This window comes from Ceratotherium simum, chromosome 33, assembly GCF_057802395.1.
Source record: "Ceratotherium simum simum isolate JZ-2026a chromosome 33, ASM5780239v1, whole genome shotgun sequence".
NCBI classification, from domain to species: Eukaryota; Metazoa; Chordata; class Mammalia; order Perissodactyla; family Rhinocerotidae; genus Ceratotherium; species Ceratotherium simum.
The window spans coordinates 178408-197742 of NC_141932.1; the positions used below are offsets into that span (position 1 = coordinate 178408).

Genomic DNA, 19335 nt, shown 5'->3' on the forward strand with positions numbered 1-19335 from the left:
AATGTATCCCTTGATTGCTGACATGCAGATGTAGCCACGAGGACAAACTTAGGGTGGCAGAGGGTTGGAGTCGGCCTGCCATCAAGGCATGGAGGACAGAGAAAGAGGAAGGGATGAGGGGACTCATGAAGAGGAAACATCTTGGCTTCACTGTTGAAGGGGTGTTACTGGGAGAGGCAGCGAGGATGGGGAGGCATCCCTGATAGGCTGAGGCACCAGAATATGCCCAGGGGCTGGGAACCTCGGAGGATTCCAGAGGGGAGCTGCCACTGCCGGGGTGGAGTCTGCAACAGGGGCTGCTGGCGTTGCTGCCAGGCGAGGTTTGGGCTAAAGTGAGGGGGTGAGCGAGCCCCACCCAGAACGGTACCCGGGCAGGTCAGAGTCAGAGCCACCGGGCTTTGTTCCCAATGTCCCAGCGTCACTAGGGAAACGTCACCCCCACACCCCCCCCAAAAGGCTGGCTGCTGCGTGCGGAGCCCTGGTGGGAGACCAGCAGGCCAGTGCAGGGCAAGTGCAGGATCCTTCACCTCATGCTGGGCGCCATCTTCTGAGCTCTAACCAAGACCACCCACACAGGGCACAAGGATCGAGCTCTAACGACCAATGTCACCCTACCCCTATTTGGTTGGAGATCTGAGCCCTGCCTGGCTCAGCTGGACACGGACCCCCATGCTGGAGGCAGATAATTATCACACCCAGGGAGGAGGGCCTGAGCAGGCCCAGTAGGGGGCTGTATACCTACAGTGTTGGGGAGAAACTGAGCAGACTGGCTGAAAACTGCCCTGACTGCAAGCCTGCCTGGGGCTCCAGCCGTGTGGTCATCACCCCACCATCGGGGGGGGGGGTGAGAAGAATCGCCCCAGTTAGAGAAGGCAGCAGTGGGCTCCAACCCCACACGGGGTACTGGCTGAGCCCTGCGGCCCAAAACCCCTCAAGTCCAGGGTCACTGGTGCTCTCCTGAAACAGGCCTCCCCGCTAACAGTCTCTTCTTGCAGGAAGCACAATTTCTGGACCAGCAACACAGCTACAACCAACATACAAGTTTTGCTGAACTAACATTTTATTACCTTTTGGGAAAATAGTTTCCAAATTTTTTAAATCAAAAGGCCCTACAAACCAGATATGGATCCATATGTTGATTCAACTTCTCTCCTTCAAGCCCTGGGACAGCGGCAACAGAAACCACGAAGGCCACCGTGTGCAGACGCACCAGGCATGCTGGCTGGGTCACTAAAGCCACATCCCAGGACTAAGGGACCTTTCTCCCCAGTCCCAGGGTGACGGCCATGCCCAGGAAGGTGATGAGACTCCAGAAAACCTGTAGGTTATCTGCTGACAGTGACCTCGGCCACAGGGAACCCTGCAGTCCTCGCCCCGTGGAACCACGGGCACAGGAACACTTGTGGAGGCCTCTACAGATGCAGCTCACACCCTCCAGTTTACCAGACGCCCACTGCCCCCCGCCCATCACTCCACTCAGTGTTTCTGTGCCCGCTTACTCTTTCCAACAGGCCCTGCAGGTCTTAGGGTCAGTCTAGAACTTACCTCCACACTCTAGATTTCAGAGAACATGGTTTCCGAGCTGATTGTGGAAACAGCTTCTTCTGACCAATGCTGCAGGTTATGGAACATTCTCTGGGAACAAGGGACCTAGCTCTGCTGTCCTTACACACACGGGGGATCTTATGCCAATGACCCCATTCTCCACGAGCTCTGGACCCACAAATAAACGTGAGCTCCAGGCTACAAGAGTCACCCACAGAGTCCTTCAGTCTTTGCGCGGGGCCTCAGACACCAGCGCACATTAGGCAATCTTGACCAGAGCTGCTCTCTGCCGTCCCGCTGTCCCTACTGAGGCAGACAGCAGTCAGGTACCCCACAGATGCCATCCCCTCCGTTTATGAGCCCAATTCTGCTCTCAATCCCTCCACAAACAGGGATCGGAACCCCCGATAATAAAGGCTTCATGCTTAAACAGTGAGGCCTTCATTACCACACATTCCAGAGCAGCGAGCCAGTGCTGGGGCTGGATAAACCCATGACAGGTACCACATGCAGTATCAACAGCCATGACAATGGTTACTCTTCCCTGGGAGCCCCCAGTAGACACTGCTCAGCCACTCTTGGCCAGAATTCGGTCACATCCACACCTCAACCAGTTGGAGGAGGGAATAAGGCCCATTATGCGCCCTATCACTCATGATGCTCTCCCATACAGAGTGGGGAACACAGAGGTCTGCAGTCACTGAGCATGCTGCAGGGACTGATACACACCACCGGCACCTACCAGTGGTAGAAGTGGGATGGCTCTGTCACAGAAACTGGCAGTGACTTAACAGTGCCAATAGCCTGGGCAGGTCAGAGTGCAACGCAGCTCCCAAAAGCTTCCCACATACCTGGCACCACCCCATTCTCCTAATCTCCTTTCTGGAGTGAGACCTTTCACGTTGAACAAGGGGTCAGCCCTGGTTAAAGGCTCTCCCACATCCCTGTCCTCCTATGGCCTTTCTTTAGTGTGGACCTTCTTGTGCTGAAGGAGAGTGGAACTGTGCTTGAAGGCCTTCCCACATTCTGTACATTCATAGGACCTCTCTTCCGTGTGGAACTGCTGGTGCCGATTGCGGTAGGACCTGGTCGTGAAGGCTTTCCCACACAGGCTGCACTCGTAGGGTCGTTCTCCGGTGTGCACTTTCCAGTGCTGATAGAGGCCAGAGCGGGTCACGTACGTTTTCCCACACTGTTTGCACTCATAGGGCCGTTCTCCGGTGTGAACTCTCTGGTGAAGGATAAAGCTATGGTGGTATTTAAAGAACTTCCCACATTCCCTGCACTCATAGGGCCTTTCTCCAACGTGAACTTTCCGGTGCCGAATGAGGGTGGACAGAACGCTGAAGGCTTTGCCACATTCACTGCACTCATAAGGCCTTTCTCCGGTGTGGATTCTCCGGTGCAGAACAAGTGCGTCTTTGCGGTTGAAGGTTTTCCCACACTCACCACACTTGAAAGGTTTTATGCCCGTGTGAACCTTCTGATGCTTCCTCAGCTTAGATGGGTAACTGAAGGCCTTTCCGCACGCATTACACACATGGGATGATTCTCCGGTGTGAATTTTTTGGTGATTCACAAGGGTTGATTTCTCCTTGGGGACATTTCCACCTTTTGGGCATCTAAAGGGTCTCTCTTCAGAGTGAGTTAAGTGGTCGAGGAGCATGAAGGCCTTCAGGAAGGCCTGCCCACAGTCGCTGCACTTGAAGGGCTTCTGTGCAGCGTGGACACCCTGCTGCGGCTGGTGATTGGAGCTGGGCGGGAAGGCCTCCTTGTGCTCGGTGCTCCCGTGTGGCTTCCCCTTGCTGTGGGTGGCCTGGTGTAGGAGGAGGCCTAAGGTGGCTGGGACAGCCTTCCTAGACACCCCATACAGAAAGGGCTTCTCGGACAGGCGGACTCTGTAGCTCTTCACCTGCTCAGGAGGGGCTTCCTCATCCTCCAGTGTACATGGACAACCTGAAACAGACAAGTCAGTTACTTAGAGCCAGATTAGAGGGCGGAGGCACCTTCAGCACCAATGCATGCCAGACACACCCAGAAAGGAGTCCATAGAATTACCAGGAGGCTACTGGGAGAGGTCTGGGTGAGCAAGGGCTAGCCAAGAACAGGGCTCTGGCAGACCACAGAACAGGGAGGACCTCAGCAGGGACGAAGACACAAAGATGGGAGCAATGCAGGGAGGAGAGTTGGGGTCTCTGAGCCACTCCAATGCAATGGGTTTCCAGCAGGGCTCAGCTGCTGGTGACAGCAAATATTGTGAAGAGGATATGTCTACTCGAAGAAAAGGACAATGAAACAGAGTAGCCAGTGTTCAGAGATTATTTAAGGACAGGTGTACATCTCAAGTCACACACAGAGTACGTCACTAGTCGACAGCTCTGCGCTGGCACAGAGAAGGGGAAATCACAAGACACAGAGGCCAGAGAGGTGGGTCATCCACGGTTCGAGAGTAACAGTAGAGATGGCAAGACCATACGGTGTGTCCAGAAGGGAGAGGAAAGGTGGGGATAAATGCAGTCCTGGCCTCGGCACCACAACACCAGTACACACAGACACCCAGCACGTGGGAGCCTGTCACTCAACAAGGCACCCCCAGCCCACTCACCAGGACCAGGACCCCTCCTGGCCTCTGCTCTGCTGACCAGAGTCACGTCCACCATGTTGGGCACCCAGGGCTCTTCCTCATCCTCCAGCTGGGCAACCACACAGGACCTTGAAGGTGCAAATCCTAGGAGAAGAAAGGAGGCTGACCCACCCTGCCACACACCATAGGAACTCATGTCATCATGACCATCAGGAAGGAAACGGAGCGTTAGAAAAGGAACCTCCTCTGTACATTTAAAAATTGGTTAAGAGGGTAGATCGTGCTCTGTTTTTTACCACAATTTTTTTAAAAAGAACCTCCTGTGAAGCAAAACTGACATAACTGGAGAAAGACTTAGACAAACGACAGTTGGAGACTTCCGTTTCTAACTTTCAGTGATGGACAGAACCATTAGGCAGAAAACAGACAAAGACAACAATCAACCAGACCTAACAGACCATCTGTACAACATGCCACCTAGCAACAGCAGAATACAGGTTCTCACACGCACACAGAACATTCTCCACCACAGACCATTTGCTAGGACATAAAACAAGCCTCAATAGATTTCAGAGGATTGAAATCATATAGAGTGCATTCTCTGACCACAAAGAAATTAAAATAGAAATCGACAACAGAAAGAAATTTAAGAAACTTACAAATTTATAGAATTTAAATAAAACACTAAGTAACCACAAGGAAAATTACAAAGCACTTTGAGACGAAGGAAAATGAAAACACAACACACCAAAAGTTATGAGAAAAACTAGCACTTAGAAAATTTATAAATACCTCTGTGCAGTTCTACTCACAATGCTTCTGACACCAAATGTGGGGGCGGGGGGTTTCCACACCATTTCTCCAACTCTCTGACACCAACAGGGTGTCCCAGGATTCAATTCAGTTCTAACACTAACTCTCCAGAATTAGTGCTTGACCTGACAGGACAAGGGCACAGTCTCACAAGACTGCCCCCATTTCAGATATCAATTGGAAATCCCAGGCATGCCGCACTTCTGACCAACTAGCTATAAATCATGGATTCCCACAATTATTGATCCTTCCTCAGGTTCAATAATTTGCTAGAAGGGCTCACAGAAACTAGGAAAAGAGTTTACTTACTATTACCGGTTTATTATAAAGGATACAACTCAGGAACAGAGGCAGTGGAAGAGATGCAAAAGGCAAGGTACCTGGGGTGGGGTGGGGTGGGGTGAGGAGGTGGGGTCTGAGGAGTCCATGCCCTCCAGTGGCACCACTCTCCCAGCACCTGCATGGGTTCACCAACCCACAAGCGCTCCAAACTCTGTCATTTAGGAGTTTTCATTACATAGGCATGATTAATTAAATCACTGACAATTGGTGATTGATTCAATTTCCAGCCCCTCTCCTCTCCCTGGAGGTCAGGGTGGGGAGTTGGAGGATGGGGGGTAGGGTGGCTGAAAATCCAACCTTCCAATGATGCCTTGGTCTTTCTGGTGACCAGCCCCCATCCTGAAGCTCTCTAGGGGTCCCCTGCCACCAGTCATCACATTCACACACCAAAGACACTCTTATCACTCCACAGATTCCAAGGATGTTAGGAGCTGTGCACCAGGAACTGGGAACAAAAACAAAACATATATTTCTTACTATGGCACATGAAAGTAATGAAAGAAACCTCAACTAAATTAGAGAAGGGAAGGCCTGTAGGGGGAGCTCTCATGCCCCATCATCTGTGGTCAATTACTGCAAACAGGAAGAGATCAGCTTGCATCTCTGACAGGAAGGCTGTTTTCTATTTTACTACTCAGCAGGAGGAGGGAAGATTTCTCTCCCCTTGCAGCCCAGCCAATGACAGACTGTGCCAACCCAACCAATGGGAAGCCTCTAAACTTTGGACTCCCAGTTTCCACCAGTGGACTTTTTGTTTATTACAACCCCTCCCAACTCCCCCTTTTCTCTATAAAAGGAAGCTCCCCTCCTCTTTTCTTGGATTTGCCCACAGTTTGCCACAGCCGGTATATCCTGAATAGGAATTCTTTTGGTTGTTCCCAAATAAAGTCATTCTGCAGGTAAAACAACTGTCCAATTTACATTGTTTAGTTGACAATCACAACACCCACATTAAAAAAGATCTCAGGGCCGGCCCCGTGGCTTAACGGTTAAGTGCGCGCACTCTGCTACTGGCGGCCCGAGTTCGGATCCCAGGCACGCACCAAAGCACCACTTGTCAGGCCATGCTGTGGCAGCGTCCCGTATAAAGTGGAAGAAGATGGGCACGGATGTTAGCCCAGGGCCAGTCTTCCTCAGCAAAAAAAGAGGAGGATTAGCATGGATGTTAGCTCAGGGCTGATCTTCCTCACCAAAAAAAGAAAAAAAAGAAGAGATCAATGAAATGGAGATTAGAAAAATAGAATCAATGAAACCAAAATTTGGTTCTGTGAAAAGATCAAGAAAATTAACAAACCATTACCTAGACTGACAAGAAAAAATAGAGAGAAGACTCAATTTATTACAAACAGGAATGAAAAAAGAGAACATCACTTAACAACCTTACAAAAACAGAAAGGATTGTAGGGAAATACTAAGAACAACTGTATGCTCATAAATTAGATAACTTAAATAAAATGGACAAATTCCTAAAAAAAAAAAACCCAGCAAAACTGACTCAAGAAGAAACAGAAAGTCTGAATTGATTAAAAAAAAAAAAAAAAAAACTGAGTGACATCAGCATCATGGCAGAGTAAGCTTCTCCCATTGAACTCTCCCCCTCTAAGACACAACAAAAATGACATTCATATTCCAACAGAAGCTATTCACACAACACAGGGGACGGAAGAGGCACCCAGGCAGCCGTACACCCAAGGACTGAGCTTCTGGAATCTCCAGAGTAAATGGAAGGAGGTAAGAGGAGCTCCCTTCCTTCCCCAAGGACTGCGACTCAGAGACTGAGACCATGCGGCTCTCGGAGGAGGGGCAGCTTGCGGCGTGAAAAACAGCGCTCTCCAAGACCCCTCACAGCCTGAGGGGATCCCCTTACAGAGGGAGCGGAACTGTAGTGAGGGTAGTTTCAAAAAGCTAGCCCCTCAGGAGAGCAGAGAGAGCAGCAAGGCGAGAAACCTCTGAGATCAGGGAGGCAAGAGTAAGCGCCCCTTCGCCACCCGGCCCGCCCAACTGATGCTTCAGCACAGAGGTGCTTCAGCTCAGCCCTGTCCCCAGAGGCAGTGGCCCCCAGGCACCCGGCGTGACCAGCAGTGGGGTGAGCCTGCACCCCGGCACCAGAGGCAGCAGCAGCTTAGGCCCCACCACGCCACAGCCCCAGCTGCTCCAGCTGGCCCAAGCCATGGCTCCAGCTTCCCCAGCTCCACCGTGCCACAGCCCCAGCTCTTTCGGCTGGAATGTGCCCTGCCCCCAGCTCCTTCGACTTGACCGCCCTCCATCCCCCCAGCTCCAGCTGCTTGGGCTTGGCCTGTGCGCAGGCTACAGCTGACTTGGCGCCAGCAACTTCGGCCCAGCGCACTCCAGTTCCAGCTTCTTTGGCCCAGAGCACTCCAGTTCCTCCTTCTTCGGCCCAGCACACTCCAGTTCCAGCTTCTTTGGCCCAGCACACTCCAGTTCCAGCTTCTTTGGCCCAATGCACTCCAGCTCCTCCTTCTTCGGCTCAGCACACTCCAGTTCCAGCTTCTTCGGCCCAGCGGCACTGCAGCTGCAGATGCATCAAGCCACCCGCACCTGAGCCCCAGCTGCTTCGGCCTAGCTGCCCTCCAGCTCCAGCTGTTTCCACACTTCCCCCCAGCAGCCTCCACTCAGCCACACCACAGATCAGCCAGGGGCTGATAAGAGTGCCCACGGATTGAGGCGGGCCAGAATACACAGCCCCTGACCCCCACCCAGCGGCAGCAAGAGGAAACTGCCACCATATATTTTCATGATGAGGAAAGGTACGCCAACACCACAGGGACCATTCAAAAATATGTTAAATCTCCAGACCAAAAGGAAAATGACAAGCACCCAGAAGTCAACCCGGCAATCACAGAAATGTATAACCTTAATGACAGAGAATTCAAAATAGCTATCATAAAGAAGCTTAATGAAACACAAGAAAACACAGACAGACAATTTAATGAAATCAGGAGTTTCTTCACAAAAGACATTGAAACTATAACAAAAACCAATCAGAAATCATAGAGGTGAAAAACACAGTAGAGGAGATAAAGACAAATCTGGAAGCCTTAAGCACCAGAGCTGACAATATGGAGGAAAAAGTTAGCAATATCGAGGACAGCAAGGCAGAAGTGATACAGATGGAGGAGGAAAGAGAACTAAGACTAAAGAGAAATGAAGAAACTCTCCGAGAAATATCCGACTCAATTAGGAAATCCAACATAAGGATTATAGGTATTCCAGAGGGAGAAGAGAGGGAAAAAGGAGCAGAGAACTTGTTCAAAGAAATAATATCTGAGAACTTCCCAAACCTGGGGAAGGAGCTGAAAATACCAGTGAATGAAATCAATAGATCTCCTAAATACATCAACACGAAAAGACCCTCTCCAAGGCATATAGTAGTAAAGCTGGCAAAAGTCAACGACAAAGAAAAAATATTAAGGGCACCTAGACAAAAAAAAAATAACATACAAAGGATTTTCTATCAGGCTCTCAGCTGCTTTCTCGACAGAAACTTTACAGGCCAGGAGAGAACAAAACGATATATTCAAAATGCTAAAGGACAAAAACTTCCAGCCAAGAATACTCTATCCAGCAAAAATATCCTTCAGATATGATGGAGAAATAATAACTATCCCAGATAAACAAAAGCTAAGGGAGTTCATTGCCACAAGATGCCCACTACAAGAAGTGCTCAAGAAGGCCCAAATCCCTGAGGAAAAAAAGACAAAAGGGATTCAAAGTTTTGAACGAGGAGGAAAACAAGTCGACAAAACCAGAAAAATTGCAGTCCTCTATCAAAATAGATTAGCAAACACTTGATTGTAAAACCAAAGATCAAGGGAAGGTAAGAACCAAGCATAAATATAAGCTCATCATGTTAAACACGAACTCACAACACAAGAAGGAATAAGATGTGACAACAATAACATAGAAGGGGAAGAGGAAAGGGATCGAATCGACTTAGTCTAAGGGAATAAGAGGCCATCAAAAAATGGACTATCACATCCACGAGATTTTTTATACAAACCTCATGGTAACCACTAACCAAATAATCAGAACAGAATCACACACGATAAAGAAAGAGAAAACTAAGAGAACCCCCATACAGAACTACCAAACTGCACTGGCAGTCCAAAACACATGGGATGAGAAACAAAAGAAATGCAAAAGAACTGTAAAAAGAGTCATAAAATAACAACAACAAGCCCCCATATATCAATAATTACTCTAAATGTAAATGGACTGAACTCTCCAATCAAAAGACATAGAGGAGTGGGATGGATTAAAAAACAATACTCAACAATATGCTGCCTCCAGGAAACACGTCTCAGCTCTAAAGACAAACACAGGCTCAGAGTGAAAGGATGGAAGACAATACTCCAAGCTAATGACAAACAAAAGAAAGCAGGTGTTGCCATACTTATATCAGACAAAGTTGACTTCAAGATAAAACAAGTAATGAGAGACAAAGAGGGGCATTATATAATGATAAAAGGGACACTCCACCAAGAAGACATATCACTTTTAAATATATATGCACTCAATACAAGAGCACCAAAGTACATAAAGCAACTATTAACAAATCTAAAAGGAGATATTAACAACACAATAATAGTAAGGGATCTTAACACCCCACTCTCATCAATGGACAGATCATCCAGACAGAAAATAAATACGGAAATAACGGACCTAAATGAAAAACGAGATGAGATGGACTTAAAAGACATATACAGAGCACTCCCCCTAAACATAACAGATTACACATTCTTCTCAAGCATGCATGGAACATTCTCAAGAATAGACCATATATTGGGAAACAAGGCACGCTTATATAAGTTTAAGAAGACTGAAATCATAACAAGCATCTTTTCAGACCATAATGCCATGAAGTTAGAAATCAACTACAAGGAAATAACCAAGAAAAGTGACAAAGCTGTGGAGACTCAACAACATGCTACTAAACCACCAATGGATCATTGATGAAATTAAAGGAGAAACCAAAGGATATCTGCAGACAAATGAAAATGAAAATACACCGTACTAACTCATATGGGATGCAGCAAAAGCAGTCCTGAGAGGGAAACTCATAGCAATACAGGCCTACCTCAACAAACAAGAAAAAGCCCAAATAAGCAACCTCAAATTACACCTAACAGAATTAGAAAAAGAGGAACAAACAAAGCCTAAAGTCAGCAGGAGGAGGGAAACGATAAAAAATCAGAGCAAAAATAAATGAAGTTGAAATTCAGAAAACAGTAGAAAGGATCAATGAAACAAAGAGCTGGTTCTTTGAGAAGATAAACAAAATTGACAAACCCTTAGCCAGACTCACCAATAAAAAAAGAGAGAAGGCTCAAATAAGTAAAATTAGAAATGAAAAAGGAGAAATTACAACAGACACCACAGAAAAACAAAAGATTATAACAGACTACCATGAAAAACTATATTCCAACAAATTGGACAATCTAGAAGAAATGGATAAATTCCTAGACTCATACAACCTCTCAAAACTGAATCAAGAAGAAATAGAGAACCTGAAGAGACCAATCACAAGTAAAGAAATTGAAACAGTAATCAAAAACCTCCCAAAACATAAAAGTCCAGGACCAGATGGCTTCTCTGGAGAATTTTACCAAACATTCAAAGAAGACTTAATACCTATCCTTCTCAAACTATTCCAAAAAATAGAGGAAGATGGAACACTTCCCAACACATTCTACGAGGCCAACATCACCCGGATACCAAAACCAGGCAAAGACAATACTAAGAAGGAAAACTACAGACCAATATCCCTGATGAACATAGATGCAAAAATTCTCAACAAAATATTGGCAAACCGAATACAGCAATACATTAAAAAGATCATACACCATGATCAAGTGGGATTTATACCAGGGACACAGGGATGGTTCAACATCCGCAAATCAATCAATGTGATACACCACATTAACAAAAAGAGGAATAAAAACCATATGATCATCTCAATAGATGCAGAGAAGGCTTTTGACAAGATCTAACATCCATTTATGATAAAAACTCTCAACAAAATGGGTATAGAAGGAAAGTACCTTAACATAATAAAGACCATATATGATAAATTCACAGCCAACATCATACTCAATGGGGAAAAACTGAAAGCCATCCCTCTAAAAACAGGGACAAGACAAGGGTGCACACTCTTGCCACTCTTATTCAACACAGTACTGGAGGTTCTGGCCAGAGCAATTAGGCAAGAAAAAGGAATAAAAGTAATCTAAATAGGCAACGAAGAAGTGAAACTCTCGCTGTTTGCAGATGACATGACCTTATATATAGAGAACCCTAAAGAATCCATTGGAAAACTATTAGAAATAATCAACAACTACACCCAAGAGCCAGGGTACAAAATCAACTTACAGAAATCAGTTGCATTTCTGTATACCAATGATAAACTAACAGAAAGAGAACTCAAGAAGACAATCCCATTTACAATTCCAACAAAAAGAATAAAATATCTAGGAGTAAATTTAATCAAGGAAGTGAAGGTCCTATACAATGAAAACTATAAAACAATATTGAGCAAAATCAATGATGACATAAAGAAATGGAAAAACATTCCATGCTCGTGGATTGGAAGAATAAACATCGTTAAAATGTCCATACTGGGCCGGCCCTGTGGCTTGGCGGTTAAGTGCTCGCACTCCGCTGCTGGCAGCCCGGGTTCGGATCCCGGACACGCACCGACGCACGCTTCTCCAGCCATGCTGAGGCCGCGTCCCGCATACAGCAACTAGAAGGATGTACAGCTATGACATACAACTATCTACTGGGGCTTTGGGGGGAAAAAATAAATAAATAAAATCTTTAAAAAAAAAAAAAAGTCCATACTACCTAAAGCAATCTACAGATTCAATGCAATCCCAATCAGAATCCCAAGGACATTCTTCACAGAAATAGAACAAAGAATACTAGCATTCATATGGGGCAACAAAAGACGCCGTATAGCTAAAGCAATCCCGAAAAAGAAGAACAAGGCTGGAGGCATCACAATCCCTGACTTCAAAACATACTACCAAGCAACACTAATTAAAACAGCATGGTACTGGTACAAAAACAGACACACAGATCAATGGAACAGAATTGAAAGTCCAGAAATAAAACCTCATATCTATGGGCAGCTAATCTTTCACAAAGGAGCTAAGGACATACAACGGAGAAAGGAAAGTCTCTTCAATAAATGGTGCTCGGAAAACTAGACAGCCACTTGCAAAAGAATGAAAGTAGACCATCTTCTTTTGCCATACACAAAAATTAACTCAAAAAGGATCAAAGACCTGAAGGTGAGACCTCAAACTATAAAACTCCTGGAGGAAAATATAGGTAGTACACTACTCACCATCAGCCATAAAGGGATCTTCTTGAATTCCATGTCTACTTAGACAAGGGAAACAAAAGAAAAAATAAACAAGTGGGACTTCATCAGATTAAAGAGCCTCTACAAGGCAAATGAAACCAGGATCAAAATGAATAGGGAACCCACCAGCTGGGAAAATATATTTGCAAACCACATATCTGACAAGGGATTAATCTCCATAATATGTAAGGAACTCACACAACTGAATAACAAGAAAACAACCCAATCAAAAAATGGGCAGAGGAAATGAACAGACACTTGTCCAAAGAAGATATACAGATGACCAATAGGCACATGAAAAGATGCTCAACATCACTAGTCATCAGGGAAATGCAAATCAAAACCACACTAAGATATCACCTTACACCTGTTAGGATGGCTATAATCACCAAGACAAAAAACAACAAATGCTGGAGAGGCTGTGGAGAAATGGGAACCCTAATCCACTGCTGGTGGGAATGCAAAGTGGTGCAGCCTCTATGGAAAACAGCATGGAGATTCCTCAAAAAATTAAAAATATAAATACCTTATGATCCAGCTATCCCACTACTGGGTATCTACTCAACGTACCTGAAATCAACAATCCAAAGAGGCTTATGCACCCCTATGTTCACCGCAGCATAAATCACTACAACCAAGACATGGAAGCAACCCAAGTGTCCCTCGACTGATGAATGGATAAAGAAGATGTGGTATATATATACCATGGAATACTACTCAGCCACAAAGAAAGACAAAATCGTCCCATTTGCAACAACATGGATGGACCTGGAGGGTATTATGTTAAGTGAAATAAGCCAGAAAGAGAAAGACAAACAGGGCATGATTTCACTCATATGTGGAAGATAAACCAACACACGCACAGATAGAACTGTTCAGTGGTTATCAGGGGCTAGGGGGCTGGGAAGTGGGCACAAGGGGTGGAGGGATGGACTTATATGGTGACTGATAAACAATAATGTACAATAAAAATTTGACAATAAGAAAAAATAAATAAATAAAATAAAATAAAATAAACTTCCCCTATAGGGAAAAAAAAAAGGCCTAGGCCCAGATGGTTTCAATGGTGAATATTAATGTTGAAACAAGAATTAACACCAGTACTTCACAAACTCTTCCATAAAACAAAAGAGAAGGGAACATTTCCCAAGTCATCCATTGAAGTCAAAATTACCCTCATACTCAATCCAAACGAAGACATTAGAAGAAAAAGAAAACTACACTGCTGATAACTCTTATGAACATACATGCAAAACTCAACAAAATACTAGCAAACCAAATCCAGAAATACATAGAAAGGATTACGAGTCATGACAGAGTGGAATTTATCCTAGTAATGCAAGGCTGAACAAATGAGAATCAATTACTGTAATACACCATGTTAACAGGATAGGGGACAAAAATCAAATGATCATTTCAACAGACATGGGAAAGCATTAGACAAAACCTAACAACCTTTCACGATAAATGCACTCAACAAACTAGGAAGAGAAGGGAAATTCTTCACCTGAAAAGAGCATCTGCAAAAAACCTATGGCTAGCATCTTACTTACTAGCGAAAGACTGAATGCTTTCCCATAAGATTGTGAACAAGACAAGGATGTCTACTCTTGCCACTTCTATTCAATAAAGTATCAGAGATTCTAGCCAGGTCAGTTAGGCAAAGGAAGAAGTAAAAATATCGGGGCCAGCCGGGTGGTGTAGTGGTTAAGTTCGTGTGCTCCACTTCAGCAGCCTGGGGTTCACAGGTTCAGATCCTGGGCATGGACCTACACACCACTCGTCAAGCCATGCTGTGGCAGTGTCCCACATAGAAAAAATTGAGGAGGATTGGCACAGATGTTGGCTCAGGGACAATCTTCCTCAAGCAAAAAGAGGAAGATTGGCAACACATGTTTGCTCAGGGCCAATCTGCCTCACCAAAAAAATAAATAAATAAATAAAACATAATAATAAAGAAAAAAGTAAAAATATCTCTGTTTGCAATGACATGACATTACATATACAGAAAATACCAAGGAATTCACTAAGAAAACTATTAGAACTATTATAATAAATGAGTTTAGCAAGGTTGCAGGATACAAAATCAGTACATAAATATCAATTATATTTCTATACACTAGCAATGAACAATCTAAAATGAAATTAAATAAACAATTCTACTTAAAATAGCATCCAAAAGAATAAAATACTTAGGAATAAATTTAGCCTTGTACACTGAAAACTACAAAACACTGTTGAAAAAATTAAAGAAGAGCTAAATAAATAGAAAGGGGCCGGCCCGGTGGCGCAAGCGGTTAAGTGCACGCGCTCCGCTGCGGCGGCCCGGGGTTCGCTGGTTCGGATCCCGGGCGCGCACCGACGCACTGCTTGGCAAGCCATGCTGTGCCGGGGTCCCATATAAAGTGGAGGAAGATGGGCACAGATGTTAGCCCAGGGCCGTTTTCCTCAGCAAAAAAAGAGGAGGATTGGCGGATGTTAGCTCAGGGCTGATCTCCTCACAAAAAAAAAATAATAATAAAAATAAATAAATAAATAAATAAATAGAAAGACATCCCATGTTCGTGGATGAAAGATATTAAGATGGCAATACTCCCCAAACTGATCTCCTGATTCGAATTCATGGCTCAAGCCCAGCATAGGGAGGGCCCTCTAAAATTTCTTCTGGAGGAAGAAGGCAAAACCCAGAGCACAGAGGGCCCATGGCTTCCGCAGAGTCAGAGACCAAAGAGAGGCAGCGCTGGGTGGGAGTCTCTGGGTAAACTGTAAACATCTGAACCCCAAGCCCTCCCTCAGGAGGCCGTGGGGCAACAGGTGTTGAGGCTGCTATCAGGGTGGCTCAGAGAGGCAGGGGAAGAGCACACAGCCCAGTGCCAGCACTCACAGCACTCACCACAGGGAACCTGGGAAGGAAGCAGCCTCTGTGGTGGGGCTTTAGAGTGGGCAGAACTTCCCATGTGGAAAAGGCAGGGGGAGAGTGTGAGAGACTTACCCAGCGAGCCAATGAGCGCAAAATTCTCCAGCATCACATCACGGTACAGGTTCCTCTGGGTCAAATTAAGAAGCCCCCACTCCTCCAGGGAGAAACACACAGCCACATCCTCAAAGGTCACTGTGCCCTGTAACGATGGATTCAGTCTTCCAGTCAATAGCGGGCAGAAAAGCCAACCAAAATATGGGCAGAGGAACACATCCGGGCCATTGACCTGTGTCCCAGGGTCCTGCCACATCTCTCGCTGACATCATCTTTCCCATTGAGCCCCACTGCCATCCGGACCCCACACACACCCTCATACCTGCCTCCTCCTAAGACCCCTACCTCAAAGGATGACCAGGGACCCCAGTACCACTGGCGCCTCGCTCCTCATGTACTATTGGACTCTCCGTCCAACCCACAGCAACAACAGTTTGGTGACCAGAAAGATGCCATCTACATACCTGGCCAGGCACACAGGCCCCACCCTATCTCCTTCCCGCCAATTCCCTCTGTGTCCCAAAGATCACCTGTCAGAGGCAACCAAACCTATGCTCACCTTTTTCTCTTAGGCCCACGTACCCGGCCCAGGGCCCTGCATCTGCCCTAGGGCCAGCCAGGCACAGGACTCTAGACCACAGACGTGACAACTCCACACCCCCAGCACAACCTCACCGTTCACCCCACTGGCGACTCCCCGGACTCCCCTCATGCCATTCCGCACTTGGTGTCTCCAGAGCGCCCCAGAGAGCAACCACATGCCATCCGCCCCAGTCCTGCCCACACCTCCCACGGCCCACCGCCACGGGCGCCCCCGGCCCCGCCCTGAAGACCTCCCACCCGGACCTGTGCCCAGCGGCAGCGCCGGCCGCCCGGCACCGCACAGTCTCCCATCTCTGCCCCTGCACAGGCCGCCCCTGCACCGGCCGCCGCCGTCCTCACTGCTCGCGGGCCCCTTCAGAGCCCGGGCACCCTCCGCTCACCTGCGCCTCCGCAGCCATCGGACCTGCGGGGGCGGGGGGGGCGGGGGCCACGGGGGGCGCTGACCCGGACCGGCGCGGAGCTTCGAGGACTCGGCCGATCTCCGCACCCGCCACCCCGCAGACGCCTCCGCCGACCGCGGAACCCTCAAGCCTCCGTACACAACGTGCCCACGCGCTAGGGAGCCGCCTCCGGGAGGCCCGGACTCTCGCCCGCTCCGCAGTGGGCGACACCGGGTCTCAGGAAGAGGGCGTCGCTCTCGGGGTCATGGCGCGGGCCCCAGCCCTTCTCCGCCCCTGCGGGCTCCAGGAAGGCCGCCTCGCCGCGCGGATCCCAGGTGCTCGCCCACCACCGGCGGCCGAGCGAGCGCGGCGACGGCAACGCCGGAAGTCCCGCCCCTGCTGCGGCGGCGTCGGCTCGCACCCGGTCCTGCGCCTTCGTTGACTCGGCGCCGCGCCGCGCTGTGACCTCATTTCCCAGCTCTCCTCGCGGGGCCGCTTGCTTGTTGCCCAGGCGACAGGGGAGCGCGCGAACTACATTTCCCGTAAGTGATCTCGCAGTGCGTCCGTACAGATGAAGCGAATGACGGCCCAGGAGGTGTGCTTCCGGGCGAGTCGCTCCGGTGGGGGAGGGACTTTCGGCGTCGGACTCCGACTGTTGCTTTGGAACCTCACCTGGTGGAAAGCAGGTGTTGCTGCGCCGTGGGCGGCGTCCAGAAGGCTCCCCCGGCCCGCGGGAACGCGAGCGGGGACGGCACGAGAGTGGGATGTCCTACTACGCTCCGTCCGCGTCATGACCGCGGGTCTCCGGCCGTAGAGAGCCGGCGTGTGCGGCCTCACAGCGGGGGTGTCCGCCGGGGCCTCCGCGGCCGCCCAGGAGTGGCCGCCTTTGGCTTTTGCCCGCGTTACGGAGCGGGAGACGGAGGCTGAGAAAAGCTTCCCCTGCCCGAGTTCCCGGAGCGGCACGGGGCCTCGGCAGGAGGCGGCGGCGTCGGGGAAGAGGAGCAGTCGGGTTTAGGCGGGTGGAGTCTGCGCTGCTCCGCGGTGAAGGCTTGTGTGGGCGCCGGATCACGAGGGGCTGCGGCGCCGGGACGGGTCGGCTTCCGAATGTTCAGGGGCCGGTGGGCTCGTGGCCCACCCCGGTCGGGCCATGGTCCCCTCAGATACAGGGTCCGGTGGAGGAGGGTGAGCGCGTGGCTGGCGGTGTCAGGGGGTAGGGTGTTGGGCACATCGGAGTGGGAGGCTGGCAGGAGAACCCGGCTCCTAGGCGCCTTGCTTTCTGTTCAGACGCACTCATTTTGGATGTCGTGGCCCCGTGTCTCCTAGGAAGGACGGAGCGCTTGAAGTTCCAGAGGAGCGTCCGCCCAGGGTGGTGCTGGAGAAGTTTGCACTCGCGGCTTCGCTGTGTCAGGCCGCAGACTTCCTCACTCCCCAAACCAGAGCTGTTTTCTCTGCTCTTTCCATGTCTGAACTCCTTGGAAGTTGCTGTTGGTCTTGGCGCTGAGGCCCAGGCCGTGCTACCTCCTCTCCCAGGCTGCTTTGTAAGCAACCAGGGAACTCTACCCAGGGGCTATGAGTGGCCGCGATCCGGAGTCAGAAGTCTCTAAGTCTTCGCAGCAGGTCTTGTCCAGCTCAGTCACTTTCTGTAAGAAGCCAAGCACTTCGTGCTCTGACATGGCCATTGTTTGTGGGACCACTGGGCTCTGTCTTGGAGACCTTCCCTGGACATTCAGGTTGTGAAGTTTAGTGTTCTCTGTACAGATTATCCTCACCGGCTAGGGTCTGTTATGGGGTGGGTTGGCTTCTCCTAGGCTGGATTCTTACAAACCTGGTCAGCCCCCATAGCTCTGGGGCCTTCCACATTTCCTGTGCTTACCCAGCTGGAATTGGTGAAGAGACCAGCCCTGGTGGCTGCCCAGGGATGGGCTGTTCTCATAGCTGGTGCCTGGCCCATGCCCTTTCAGGTTTTGGTGCCTCCCTCACCACCTACTGGTTTTTCCCCCTCTTGACAGCACCCTGACTCCAGTCCTCTGGCTGTGCGCTCACTCTCTCCCCAGCTGTGTGGTGTTCACCTCCCCTTAACCTGTCCTGAGTTGATCAGATATCGTCAGATAGTCCTTGCAATCCTGTTCCTCAGTGACACCTGCGTGTTCTCTCCAAGGAGGCAGGCACAGGTGCGAGCTCCCCAGCACGTGGTACATGCCTGTCACTGGTAGCCATGGCAGTCATCAGGTGGATTGTCCTGCCCTAGGCTGGTCTCACCATGCTAGTTACAATCATGCATCGATTAACAACCGGGACACATTCTGAGAAATTCATCGTTAGGCGATTTCACCGGTGTGTGAACATCACAGAGTGTACTTACACAAACTTAGATGGTATAGCCTGCTACACACCTAGGCTGTATGGTACCAGTCTAATGAGACCACTGTCGTATATGTGATCCATCACTGACTGGAACATTGTTATGTGGTGCGTGACTGTATTCCCTACGATTGTCATGTTTACACCCCATGAAGTCACCAGATTGGAGTGCAGTCAAGAGCACTGATTGATGGACGGGGTAGACTTGAAACCATGGATGGCATGAGAGTTCCTGAAGAGGCTCAGCCATGGAGATTGCCTGGAAGGGTGGGAGTATCCCTGGGGTTAGGCTGTTCTCGTGCCTCGAGCCTGAGCTGTACCTCTGGTGTCCAAGTGCCACGGCCAC

At 48.7% G+C, this 19335-nt stretch overlaps 1 protein-coding gene across 6 annotated transcripts; it reads right to left on the reverse strand.

Annotated features, from left to right (window-relative positions):
- Nucleotides 1-1038: 1038 nt before the first annotated feature.
- On the reverse strand, nt 1039-16994 carry ZNF584 (zinc finger protein 584). 6 transcript variants are annotated; one of them, XM_087422024.1, is made up of 5 exons: nt 15664-15793; nt 5582-5729; nt 4942-5067; nt 4151-4273; nt 1039-3501 (listed from the first exon to the last, which is right to left on the reverse strand). In XM_087422024.1, exons 4-5 carry the CDS (start codon nt 4203-4205, stop codon nt 2498-2500), a joined length of 1059 nt encoding a protein of 352 aa, XP_087278150.1. In that variant the 5' UTR covers nt 4206-4273; nt 4942-5067; nt 5582-5729; nt 15664-15793; the 3' UTR covers nt 1039-2497. The 6 variants fall into 6 exon arrangements, with proteins under 6 accessions (XP_087278150.1, XP_087278152.1, XP_087278148.1 ...); XM_087422026.1 differs by having other exon boundaries at nt 4922-5067; XM_087422022.1 differs by lacking the exons at nt 4942-5067; nt 5582-5729 and adding an exon at nt 16629-16992 and having other exon boundaries at nt 15664-15790.
- Between the last annotated feature and the right edge of the window lie 2341 nt (nt 16995-19335).